Genomic DNA, 13,909 nt, shown 5'->3' on the forward strand with positions numbered 1-13,909 from the left:
CTTCATGGACCTGCCTGTCTCCATCTCAGGCAACCAACTAGCAACTGTTATCCATTAAGCCCACCAACTCCCACAGCTACCTGGAATACACCACCTCCCACCCAACTTCCTGCAAAAATTGCATCCCCTATTCCCAATTCCTTCGATTCTGCCGCATCTGCTCCCAGGATGAGGAATTCCACTCCCGTACATCCCAGATGTCCTCATTCTTCAAGGACCGCAACTTTGCCCCCCTCCCACAGTGGTTGAGAATGCCCTCGACTGTGTCTCCCACATTTCCTGTACCTCATCCCTCACACACCGTCCCCGCAATAACCACCAAAAGAGAACCCCTCTTCCTCATGTACCACCCCACCAACCTCCGGATACAATGCTTCATCCTCCGACCCTTCCGCCATCTACAATCCGACCCCACCACCAAAGACATTTTTCCATCCCTTTCTTGTCTGCCTTCCGCAAAGACCACTCTCTCTGGGACTCCCTTGTCCGCTCCACACTCCCCTCCAACCCCACCACACCCGGCACCTTCTCCTGCAACCGCAGGAAGTGATACACCTGTCCTCACACCTCCTCCCTCACCCCCATCCCAGGCCCCAAGATGACTTTCCACATCAAGCAGATGTTCACCTGCACATCTGCCAATGTGGGATACTGCATCCGCTGTACCCGTTGTGGCTACCACTACATTGGGGAAACCAAGCAGAGGCTCAGGGACCGCTTTGCAGAACACCTCCGCTTGGTTCGCAATAAACAACTGCACTTCCCAGCCACGAACCATTTCAACTCCCCCTCCTATTCCTTAGATGACATGTCCATCCTGGGCCTCCTGCAAAGCCATAATGATGCCACCCGAAGGTTGCAGGAACAGCAACTCATATTCCGCTTGGGAACCCAGCAGTCCAATGGTATCAATGTGGATTCACCAGCTTCAAAATCTCCCCTCCCCCCACGCATCCCAAAACCAGCCCAGCTTGTCCCTGCCTCCCTAACCTGTTCTTCCTCTCACCTATCCCCTCCTCCTACCTCAAGCCGCACCTCCATTCCCTCCCTCCTAACCTCATCCATCCCTTTGACCTGTCCATCCTCCCTGTACTGACCTATCCCCTCCCTACCTCCCCACCTACACTCACCTCTACAGGTTCCATCCCCACCCCTTTAACTTGTCTGTCTCTTCTCCTCTACCCATCTTCGATTCACCACCCCCTCTCTCCCTATTTATTCCATAACCCTCTCCCCATTCCCCCTTTCTGATGAAGGGTCTCAGCCCGAAACGTCAGCTTTTGTGCTCCTGAGATGCTGCTTGTCCTGCTGTGTTCATCCAACTTCACACTTTGTTATCTCGGATTCTCCAGCATCTGCAGTTCCCATTATCTCTGGTCACGTATACCTTGAGGTAGGGCTGCTGACCAGAGCAAAAGCAGCCAGTGGCCAGCTTTGAATTGCAGTGAGCAACAGCGGGGCATAGAGGCTGTACCCAGAGATCAGTGCAGTTCACTGAGAAGGAAGCAAACGTGTTGGAAACAAGGGGAAAACCAACCGCTGCAAATACTAACACATCCCACTTCCTCTTCTCGGCGTCATGTGACCAGCCGGGGACAGGGTCACGTGATTACCGGTCACATGATCGGAGTCCAGGCATCGCAGTGAATGGGAGCGAGTGCCCCCTCTGAACAAGCGGATAGCGCAGCATCGGGGTAATGCCCGGTACCGGAACTGGCTTGGGTGGGGGCGACGCTGCTCTCGAGGAGCGGGAGCTGTGTCTCCATGGGGTACAGTGCACGGTTCCAGCCCATACTCCGCACCTCCCTGTCTGTGCCATCTCAGGAACTTGGGCAATGAACCTACACCGACATTCTCAGTGGGCTGCTGAGGGCCCCTTCGTCAGCTCACCGCAGAACTGGCGGAGGCCATTCGGCCCAGATTTTGAGTGGGAGTTCTGCTGGTTGTTGTGGCAGTGAGCTCTTTTAAGCTGCGGGATATCTCTGGACCCAGGAGAGAAAAACAAAGGGGTATGTAACTCGCTAGTTTGACAAAACAAAAAGCTCTTGGTTTCTTTCACACAGATGGTTTGGCTCGGGTTGTTAGCCGTGCTGTTGGAAGTCTCTCTTAGCGAATCTGCTCCAGCCAAGGACGAGATCACTTACCTCCCAGGGCTGCTCAAGCAACCCAGCTTTAGACAGTACTCCGGATACCTGAATGCGTCTGAAAACATACACCTCCATTACTGGTTAGTGATTTAGCTTCACTTTTTAGCTGCGAGTGACCTTGCTGAGCTACCTCACGTTTTTGTATTCACTTCCTCTTTCACCAGTGTGCAGCGGCCGCTCTATTTACAGGCGGCACGGCCGCAATGTCGGGACCTACATATAGACAAAGTAAATATCTGTCCCTAAGAAGCAGAGACAGGAGACGTTACCGTGGGGATTGAAGAATTGACAAACATTCTGCATGTTAGAGGATACAATTTACATACCAGTAATGGAGGGTAAACTAGGTGAGTGAGGAACCAGTGATTTAATACCAGCGGGTGAAATCTGAGAGTCTAAAATCTGGTAAATTCCGAGGACCAGATGATCTACATTCTCAGGGACAGCTACAGAGATATGGGATGCTGGCTGTGATTTTACAAAATTCCACAGATTTTTGTTATGGTCCCACTGGTTTGGAAGTTTAAGTGTAGTACTACTGTTCAAAGAGAGAGAGAGAGAGAAGACTGGGAAGTGCAGGCCAGGTGGGTGCCCATCAGTTGTTGAATAAATAATCATAGTTATACAGCATAGAAACATCTTCAGTCCAATTTGTCTGTGCCGACCAGATGTCCTAAACTGATCTAGTCCCATTTGCCAGCATTTGACCCACTTCCCTCTTAAACCCTTCCTATTCATGTACCCGTCCAGATGCCTTTTAAATGTTGTAATTGTACCAGCCTCCTCCACTTCCTCTGGCAGCTCATTCCATACACACACCATCTTCTGTGTGAAAAAGTTGTCCCTTAGGTCCCTTTTAAATCTTTCCCCTCTCACCTTAAATGTATGCCCTCCTAGTTTTGGACTCTCTTACCCTGGGATAAAGACCTTGGCTATTTACTCTGTCCGTGCCCCTCATGAGAATCCTGTTTTATGGAAATCTGATCAATACATTTAGAACATGATCAGACAAGGCAGTATAGATTTTGCTTTGAAAAAGGAATTGTTTTATAGATTCATTACTGTTAGACATGTACATGTGACTCCTACCGGTATTTCTGCTCCTTGCTTCTTAGCTCCATTTGATCCAACATATTATTTTCTGAAATCAAATCCTTCCTTTCCACTATCTCTATCCCATTCTTTATTGAGGGTAAGCTCACTCTCTTACTATTTTGCATGTCCCTTCGAAAAGTGAACTAATCTGAAACATCCACTTCCCAATCTAGATCACTGAGCAACCACATCTTTGTAATGACATCGATCAAACCCATTTGTTTCTGTCTGTGCCATTAATTGCTATTAATTGTGTATCTTTTATACCTTCAGATATAATACCTTTAGCTTTTAACACTCTTCTGTTTTATCCCAGTATCACCTTAGTCACAGATAACCTGATATATTTGGTAAACTATCTGGGTTGGAGGCTTTGAGCTATAGGAACTACGCTGGGGCTATTTTCCCTGGAGCGTCAGAGGCTTAAGAATGGCCTTATTGAGAATTGTAAAATCATGAAGGGCATGGATAGGTAAATACACATGGTCTTTTTCCTAGGGTGGGGAAGTCCAAATCTAGAAGACGTAGATTTAAGGCAAGAGGGGAAAGATTTAAAAGGGACCTGAAGGGTGAACTTTTTCACACAGACGGTCGTGTCTGTGTGGAATGAGCTGCCAGAGGAAGTGGTGGAGACAGGTACAATTACAACATTTAAATGGCACCTAGATGGATTTATGAATAGGAAGGGTTTAGAGGGATATGGGCCAAATGCTGACAAATGGGACCAGATTGATTTAGGATATCAGGTTGGCACTGATGATTTGGACTGAAAGGTCTGTTTCCATGCTGTATATTTTTATGACTCTTCTTGACCACATCTGCTTATTTATTTCATCCAATTGGAGATGCTAGAGTCTTGTTGTTTCTCATCCTGCTTTCGACGTTAACATATTTAAATCCTCCCTGTCTCCCACCTCAATTCCATGTGTAAAGCCCTGCCCATAGCATGGGCTGTTGGATTTGTTGGGACACTGCTCCCAGTTCTGTTTAAATGTAGCTCATTACAGGAGAATGACTTACTTTTTCTCTGCAGCTATCAGTGGCTCATGAATTGAACATTTTGTCTGTCGCACCAGTTCCTCGGCTTGTTTCTTTTAACTTTCTAATCTATTTATCCCTACATCCATTCGTGATTTGGTCAGGTAAGAACCCAGACATTACCCTGATGCTCAGTGTTTTAACCTTAACTCTTCCTCCTGAAGAATTCTTTGCAGAACCTAATTCCTGGGGGTACAAATGTCAGTTTCTATATTTTGGCAGGGGACCGGTGGAGGCTGACAAGTAGAAACCTCAGCAGCCCTCCACACACCACCCATTCCTAGTTCTTCTCTCATGTGGGGAAATGGCCTCAAGCATTCGGAACTGCTGGTTACGCTAGCGTTTTATTTTTCTTCTCTTGTGCAACATGTACACCACTGACTGGGCCAGGATTTATCGTGGAACTTGCTCGGCTCTTTGTGTGGAGTGAACAATCAGCCGCGTTACTGTTGGCCTAGAGTCACATGTTGGCTCAGATCAGGAAAGGAAGGCAGCTTTCCTTCCCTAAAAGGGCGCTAGTGAACCAGATGGGCTTTTACAACGATCATTGATTCATGATGATCAGTTATTGAGGCTAGTTTTCACTGGCAGATTCTTTATTAACTGAAACTAAATTCACCATCTGCTGTGGTAGAATTTGAAACTGTGTACCTAGAACATTAGCCTAGACCTCTGGATTATTAGCCACTTGACACTATAAGAATGCCACACTTCACCTTCTCTGTGCTTCTGTCTTCTGCTGTTACACCAGCACCATCCCTCACCTCTTTCTCTGCTGTATTGATGACTGCATTGGTGCAGCTTCATGCTCCTGCTCCAGCAGTTTATCAAACTTACCAACGTCTTCCACCCTGCTCTCAAATTCACCAGGACTATTTCTGACACCTCCCTCCCATTCCTGGATCCCTCTGTCTCTATCTCCAGAAACTGACTCCCCCCACCAACATCCATTTCAAACTCACTGACTCCCACAACTACACCTCCTTTCAGTGGCCATCCCAAAAAAAAATGCTCTGATAATCCCAATTGCTCCACTTCAGCTGCATCTGCTCCCAAGATAAGGCGTTTCACTCCACGAGATCCCAGATAGCCTCCTTTAGGGACTGTAATTTCCCCTCCTCAGTTAGTAAGGATACGTCGCCCTCATTTCCCGTGTTTCTGCCCTCAAACTCTCTTCCCCCAGCGACAATAAGGATGGAGTCCCCATAGTCTTCGCATACCACCGCACCAACCTCCGAACACACCATCCTCCAACATTTCTGCCACCTACAATCAGACCCCACCACCAAAAAGAGATTTCCCTCCCCACTCCTGTCCGCCTTCCCCAGGCACCATGCGCTCCATAACTTTCTCGGCAGATCAACGCTCCTCACCAATTTCTCCCTGACACCCGGTACCTTTCCCCGCAACTGCAGGAGGTGCAACATCTGCCCCATACCTCCCCTCTCACCTCCACCCAAGGCCCAAAACAATCCTTCCAAATTCATCAGAGATTCACCTGCACCTCATCCAACATGATCTATTGCATCTGTTGCTCCTGGTTTGGCCTCCTCTGTATCCGGGAGACAAAATACAGACTTGGGGACCAGTTTGTGGAACGTCTGCGCTCTGCACGCAACAACCAAACTGACCTTCTGGTTGCCATCCATTTTAATCTCCCCTCCCATTCCACAATAACATGCCTGTCCTTGGCCTCCACTGTCAGAGTGAGGCTAAACATAAACTTGAGGAACAACATCTGATATTTCACCATTGGGCAGTAAGGTCCCAAGGCCTTAATAATGACTTCACCAGCATATTAACCCATGTTCAGCCCTCCCCTTCCTGACATGACCTAACTTGTCCGAGTTCCTACTCACCTATTTGCTCAACCCTTCCCATAGACCCATCACAATAACCTTCTACCTGTATCCACCTATCACCATCTCTCCTACCCTTCCCCCAGCCCCTCCCTCTATTTATTTCTGGGCCTCCCTCCCCATTCCCAGTCCTGATGAAGGGTTTCAGCCTGAAACATTGACTTACCTGCTCCTCGGATGCCGTGTTTCTCCAGCCTCTCACCTATAGGCTCTGGCCTCTGGTTTGTGCAGTCCTTATTGGCTCCAACTCCGAGCTAACGTTGGTGATGTAGATGCTTCCTGCTGAAGTTGTTGTTCAGGAATACAATGTTGTCCATAAACTCCCCTGATCTGCTGTTACAGGACCGAAGCTATACTGCTATCCCCAACTAACCTTAATTGTTTAAGGTTTATTAATGTCATAAGCTTTTTTATTTGAAAAAATACAATGATATCCTCATTGGAAAAATATAAAGTACTCCATCTAACTTTAATTTGGAAGGATTTCTATGTAAAATTCCATTTAACTTGCCTTGCTCTCCAGCTTGATTCGGGTCCTGCTCCACACTCTCTCCTACTCCTGGGCTCGGCCTTTTTATTTGCCCCAGCCCGTTACAGTGTGTACCATGCTGCAGTCAGCAAGTTTCTTTGTGCTGAATATTTACCGGCCCTTGTCCTGCAGGTTTGTGGAGTCTCAGGGCCATCCTGAAAGTGATCCTGTTGTACTGTGGCTGAACGGAGGACCTGGCTGCAGCTCCTTGAATGGGCTTCTAAATGAACATGGGCCTTTCTTGGTAAGCAAGTAGGAATTTGGTGCTGGTGGGGTTAGGCCAGGCCAATGATAGATTTGATGGGTTTGGGATCCTGCTGAGAAATATGTGGAATATGTTGATCAGGTAGATGCATGCCCTGAATGAGGTTGTGTGGTTCAATGGATTTCCCTCGTGTGCTGAGCTGGTTAGCTTTGGCAAATTTCCAATTTGTCTCCATATTGCAAGGTCAGGGAAGTTTGGTGCATGGGATTAATGGGCTGTGCATCAGCTGCGTTCCTGCTGCTGACTTGGCAAAACTCCAGAACAATCATGGAACCCAGCCAGAGGATCAGAGATGGATTCTAGAGGTGACGGGTCTGTTTTATCAGGAAAGATTGTTGGGCCTATCCTCTCTGAAGTTTAGAAGAATAAGAGCCAATCTCATTGAGGGTATGGAAGATCATAAAAGTGGTTGACAAAGTTGACATTGGTTGTTTCTCTATTTGGGGCAATTTGGAGTGAGAGGAAGTAGTTTTAAGGTAAGGGGTATGTAGCAGATTTAAAACTAAGATGAGAAATGCCTTCCCTTCAAAGGTTGTAAATCTGTGGAATTCACTACACCAGTGAGCAGTGGACGCTGGCTCTTGATTGTATTTGAGTTATTATTGTCACATGTACTGAGATACAGTGAAAAGTATGGTTTTTCATGCTACCCAGACAAATGCTGCCTTATACAAGAACATCAGGGTTATAGAACAGAATGCAGAATACAGTGTTACAGCTACAGAGAAAGATCAGCTCTAATATATGAGAGGTCTGCTCGTAAATCTGATAATTGTGGGGGAGAAGCTGTTCTTGATTCTGCTGGTATGTTTTCAAGCTTTCTGCCTGATGGGAGAGAGTATAACTGGGGTGGGAGCGGCCTTTGATTATGTTGACTGTTGTGCCGAGGAAAGCAAAGTAAGACATTGAGTGACTGTGAGGAGGAGATCATTCATTAATTATTAATGCGTTAAAGGGTAATGGAGAGTGGGCAGGAAAGTGAAGTTGAAGGAGAAATAATCAACCGTGATCATATTAAATGGCACAGCAAGCTCGAGGGCTGAATGGCCGACTCCTACACATTGGTTTGATGTAATTGTGATGTTGTCTGAGATGAACAGCCTCTGAGAAACATTACTTCAGTGAGGATCGAGAGGAGGTCAGAGACTATTGAACTGTGGGTGCGCTGGAATGGCTTAGGGTGGTTTTCAAGCAACACCAACCTTGCAAAGTCCCACATACAAAAGAAAGAGCGTGCGTTTAAATAAGAAACAGGAGCACGAGTAGAGCAGTGATAATGAGCACTTGGGCCGGGCCCTTGCTTACTGCATTACTCAACACAACCGTAGCTAATCATTTGATCTGTCTCTGCTCCTCTTTCTTTATTAGCTGAGAGATCAGAAATTCTTCATCTTGGATGTACGGAACCATGGAGAACTGCAGTCCCCAAAGATTCACAACCCTTTGAGTGAAACTTCTTTTCATGTGTATGACTTTAATGATTGACCCCTGAAATAGATTTGATATGTATAGTGGAGCAGGCACAGTTCCCAGAAGTCACTACAACTTTGCCATGGTCCTCTCATTGACAGACACACCGAGAGGTAACTATCTGAATTCTCAGATAGGAGTCAGAGACAGCTCACAGTTCAGAATAGACTTGGTGACCTGTGAGGTGACATGTATGACATCATTGCTAAGCGTCATGGGAATCTTCAGTCCAACCCGTCCAATGCCAACCAGTCTTCCTAAACTGAACTAGTGCAATTTGCTTGCATTTGGCCCATATCTGTCTAAACCTATTCAGGTACCGATTTAAATGTTGTAATCGTACTCGCCTCCACAGTCACCTCTGGCAGCTTGTTCTATAGATGCACAACTCCTCACTGTGGATGAAGTTGCCCGTAGATCTGTTTTAAATCTTTCTCCTCTCACCTTAAACCTATGCAGTTTAGTTTTGTACTCCCCTACTACACAGGAAAATATCATGTGTATTCACTCACTATCCATGCCCCTTATGATTTTATAAACCTCTATCAGGTCACCACTCAGTCTGTGACACTCCAGTGAAAAAAGTTCTAGACTATCCGGCCTGTCCTTATAACTCCAACCTTCCAGCCTCAGTAACATCCTCGTAAATGGTTTTTTTACTCCTTTTCCAAGTGAACAACACTCTTTTCCTATAACGTGGAGACCAGAATTGTATGCTATACTCCAAATGTCACCTTATCAATGTCTTGGCTTAAATCAGATGTGCTGTTTCAGGATGATTTCTTGAACTCTATTAAATCTGTGCACCACTCACCTCAACGGCCCACCTCTCCTTGCAGTTGCCTGGTACATATCCATTGAGAGGAGAGAAAATCCTTACGGCAGTATGGACTGTGCCTGAACTGGTGCCAGTGTCCCCAATACAGTCATAACCATACAGCGTGGAAACAGACCCTTCAGTCCAATCAGTTTATGCTGACCGTAATCCCAAACTAAACTAGTCCCACGTGCCTGCTCCTGGCCCATATCCCTCCAAATTTTTCCTATTCATGTACTTGTCCAAATGTCTTAACTGTGCCCATGTTCACCACTTCTTTCTGAGCAAGTTCATTCTACATGCAAACTATCCTCTGCGTGGGGGGAGAAAAAGTTTCCCCTCATTGTCTTTTTTAAATCTCTCACCTCTCGCCTTAAAATTGTGCCCCCTAGTCTTGCAATCTCCCATCCTAGGGAAAAGGTAACTCCCATGTACTCTATCTATATGTCTCATTGTTTTATAAACTTGTGTCAGGTCACTTTTCTCAATCTCCTACGCTCCAGTGAGAAAAGTCCTCAGTTTATCTGAGATAACAAAGTGTGGAGCTGGATGAACACAGCAGGCCAAGCAGCATCTCGGGAGCACAAAAGCTGATGTTTCGGGTCTAGACCCTTCATCAGAGAGGGGGCTGGGGGGAGCGGAGGTGGACCCAAGATGGAGAGAAAAGAAGATAGGTAGAGAGGAGAGGAGAGGTGGGGAGGTAGGGAGGGGATAGGTCAGTCCAGGGAAGACGGACAGGTCAAGGAGGTGGGATGAGGTAGTAGGTAGGAAATGGAGGTGCAGCTTGAGGTGGGAGGAAGGGATGGGTGAGAGGAAGAGGGAGGCGGAGACAGGCTGGAGTGGCTTTGGGATGCAGTGGGGGGAGGGGACGAGCTGGGCTGGTTTTGGGATGCAGTGGGGGAAGGGGAGATTTTGAAGCTTGTGAAGTCCGCATTTGATACCATTGGGCTGCAGGGTTCTCGGTCTGTCCAGCCTTTCTCTGTAACGCAAACCTTCCAAATCCAGCAACATCCAGGTAGCTCTCTTCTGAAATCTTAATAATATCCCACATCTTTTGACTGTCAACAAACCTGACCCCAAAAGTGCAACTCTTAAAATGCTGCAGACGTTGATTTTTAAAAAGGAAAGTGTTGAAAGTCTTTCAGCATTACAGAAACTTAGGTAAGTGGCCATTTCAGAAACTCGGGTAACTCGAGGACAGGAATGGTTGTCGGAAGTTCCGGGATTTAGATCCTTTAAAAGAAATAGGGATGGTGGAAAGAGGCGGGAGACTGGCATTGCTAGTCAGGGCTAGTATAGCAGTTTCTGAAGGGCAGTTCAAGAATGATATGTATACAGAATCAGTTTGGGTTGAGATCAGGAACAAGAAAGGAGCAATCACTTTGCTGGGGTTTTTTTAACAGACCCCCTAATAGTTGCAGAGAAGTAGTGGAGCAGATTGGGAGGCAGATACTGGAAAGGTGCAGAAGTCACAGGGTCGTAGTCACGGGTGACTTCAACTTTCCAAATATTGATTGGAAACATTTTAGTTGTAATAGTTTAGATGGAGTGGACTTTGTCCAGTGCATTCAGGAAGGATTCCTGACACAGTATGTAGATAGACCAACACAAGGAGAGGCCACTTTGGATTTGGTGCTTGGCAATGAACTGGGCCAAATGTTAGACCTGTTGTTAGGAGAGCATTTTGGCAGCAGCGATCATAACTCTGTTACTTTTACGATAGTCATGGAAAAGGATATGTACACACTGCAGGGTAAGGTTTATAATTGGGGGGAAGGGTAATTACAATTTAGTTAGGCAAGTACTGGGTAACATAAAATGGGAACAGATGCTGTCAGGGAAGCGCACTATTGAAATGTGGAGATTATTTAAGGAATGCATACTGCGTGTGCTTGATGTGTTTATCCCTAGCAGGCAGGGAAGATGCGGTCGAGGTGAGGGAGCCTTGGTTCTCGAGAGGTCGAACGATTGGTTGAGGAAGAAGGATGCTTATGTAAGGTTTAGGAAACAAGGAACAGAAAAGGCTCCAGAGGGATACAAGTTATCTAGGAAGGAGTTGGAGAAAGGGCTTAGGGGAGCTATAAGGTGGTATGAGAAAACTTTGGCAGATAGGATGTAGGAAAACTTCGAGGCTTTTTACATGTATGTGTGAAACAAGAGGATGACCAGGGAAAGGGTAGGGCTGATTAAGGATTGTAAGGGGAATTTGTGCACGGAGCCTAAAGAGATAGGAGAGGTCATTAATGAATACATTTTTCTTCAGTATTCACAACTGAGAGGGACCTAGTTGTAGAGGAGGACAGTGTGAAATAGGCTGGTAGGCTAGAGGAGGTTGATGTTAGTAAGGAAGATGTACAAGGAATTTTGAGGAAATTGAAGATAGATAAGTCCCCTGGGCCTAATGGGACTTATCCAAGGATTCTATGGGAAGCGAGGGAAGAGAATGTAGGCCTTTGGCGATGATCTTTTCATCCTCGCTGTCCACGGGTATAGTGCCAGAAGACTGGAGAGAGGCAAGCGTCATTCCCTTGCTTAAAAAAGGGAATAGGGACAACCCAGGAGATTACAGGCCAACTAGTGTTACTTCACTGGTGGGCAAATTATTGGAAAGGGCTCTGAGAGATAGGATTTATGATTACTTGGAAAGGCACAGTTTGATTCATGATAGTCAGCATGGATTAGTGCAGGATCATGCCTGAAACCTTATTGAATTCTTTGAAGTGACCGAACATGTGGAGGACGGTAGAGCAGTGAATGTGGTATACATGGATTTAAGTAAGGCGTTTGATAAGGTTCCCCCATGGTAGGCTCATGAAGGTAAGGAGGCATGGGGTAGGGGGAAGTGTGGCAGATTGGATTGAGAATTGGCTGACCCCTAGAAGACAAAGGGTGGTAGTGGGCAGAAAATATTCAACATGGTGTTCAGTTACGTGTGGTGTACCACAAGGATCTGTTCTGGGTCCTCTTCTATTTGTGATTTTTGTAAATGATTCGACTGAAAGAGTGGAAGGGTGGATTAGTAAGTTTGCGGACGATATGAAGGTGGGTTGCATTGTGGACAGTGCGGAGGCCTGTTCTAAGTTACAAAGGGACACTGATAGGATGCAGAGCTGGGCTGAGAAGTGGCAGATGGAGTTTAACCCTGAAAAGCGTGAGGTGATTCATTTTGGAAGGACAAACTTGAAAGCAGAATGCAGGGTTAAAGGAAAGATTCTTGGTAGTGTGGAGGAGCAGAGGGATCTTGGGGCTCATGTCCACAGTTCCCTGGTGGATAGAGTTGTTAAGAAGGCACACGGTGTGTTAGCTTTCATTAAAAGAGGGGTTGAGTTCAAGAACTGTGAAGTTATTCTCCAACTATACAAAACCCTGATTCGGCCACATTTCAAGTATTGTGTCCAGTTCTTGTCGCCTCATTACAGGAAAGATGTGGAAGCACTGGAAAAGGTGCGGAGGAGATTTACCAGGATAGTAAGAACGGCTGATGCTGGAGAATCTGAGATAACAAGGTGTAGAGCTGGATGAACACAGCAGACCAAGCAGCATCAGAGGAGCCGGAAAACTGATGTTTTGGGTCTAGACCTTTCTGAAGATTTACCAGGATGTTGCCTGGAATGGAGGGAAGGTCTTACGAGGAAAGGTTGACAGAGCTAAGGCTTTTCTCTTTAGAATGAGGAAGGATGAGAGGTGACTTGATAGGTGTACAAAATGATCAGAGGTATAAAGAGAGTAGACAGCCAAACACTCTTTCCTCGGGTGGAGGTAGCTATTACAAGGTGGCATGGTTTTAAAGTGAGTGAAGGTAGATATAGGGGAGATGTCAGAGGTAGGTTCTTTACTCGGAGAGTGGTAGGGGCATGGAATGCATTGCCAGAGAGGGTAGTGGAGTTGGCCTCATTAGGAGCATTTAAGCAGCTATTAGATAGGCACATGGATAATAGTATAAGGTAGGGGTGGAGGTTAGATAGACCTTGGATTTAGGGTAAAAGTTTGGCACAACGTTGTGGGCCGAAGGGCTTGTACTGTTCTATGTTCTATGTCCTCAGCTGGTCTGAGCATCTGTGGAGAGAGGAAAACAATTCATATTTCAATTTGACTGTCCTTCATTGCACTCTGCAAAGAGTGTCAAGGTGCAGTAGACTTGTTTATCCTGTGCTTTCTATTCTCCTAGTACTGTATTAAATGTTTTCTAAAGCCTCCTTTCACAGCCACTTCCTTCCTCTGACTATCTCTGTTTTTATTATATTTGGTGTTCTGGTTTATTTTCTTTGCGTTTAGTTGAGAGGACCCATTCCCTCTCTTTATTTAAACCTTTGTATATATCTGTCTCATTCATCGCCATTTAAAGTGTTGTCATTTTGACTGGGCCTCTGCCTCTATCAAAGGCATTAAACCTATTTTCCAACACCTTGCAGTTCTAAAAAGTAATTCTGGACTCAAAACGTTAGCTGGGTTTCCCTTTGCAGGTCTGGGCAGCATCTGCTGAGTTTCTCCAGCATGCTGTTTTTTGGTTTTAAAACCAGGGAAGTATCTTGCTGTGAAGTTGCTGAACTTTTCATATAATGAAAGGAAAAGATTTTCACCTCACTGCTCACTCTGATGTTCTTTGTACCCTGTCATAATAACATTGCAAGTTTCTCTGACAAGACACTGGTGATCTTCACATATGGAGTCTCTTAAATGTACCAAGAG

General features: G+C 46.0%; 1 protein-coding gene across 1 annotated transcript in view; it reads left to right on the forward strand.

Annotated features, from left to right (window-relative positions):
- Nucleotides 1-1,578: 1,578 nt before the first annotated feature.
- Nucleotides 1,579-13,909, forward strand: part of ctsa (cathepsin A) — a 56,622-nt gene continuing 44,291 nt past the window's right edge. Inside the window, exons 1-3 of the mRNA XM_048549721.2 lie at nucleotides 1,579-1,694; nucleotides 2,064-2,227; nucleotides 6,801-6,912. Of these exons, the coding sequence (XP_048405678.1) occupies nucleotides 2,064-2,227; nucleotides 6,801-6,912 (276 nt within the window). The 5' untranslated portion in view covers nucleotides 1,579-1,694. The remainder of the gene's footprint in view (nucleotides 1,695-2,063; nucleotides 2,228-6,800; nucleotides 6,913-13,909) is intronic.

This window comes from Stegostoma tigrinum, chromosome 19 (genome assembly GCF_030684315.1).
Source record: "Stegostoma tigrinum isolate sSteTig4 chromosome 19, sSteTig4.hap1, whole genome shotgun sequence".
NCBI classification, from domain to species: domain Eukaryota; kingdom Metazoa; phylum Chordata; class Chondrichthyes; order Orectolobiformes; family Stegostomatidae; genus Stegostoma; species Stegostoma tigrinum.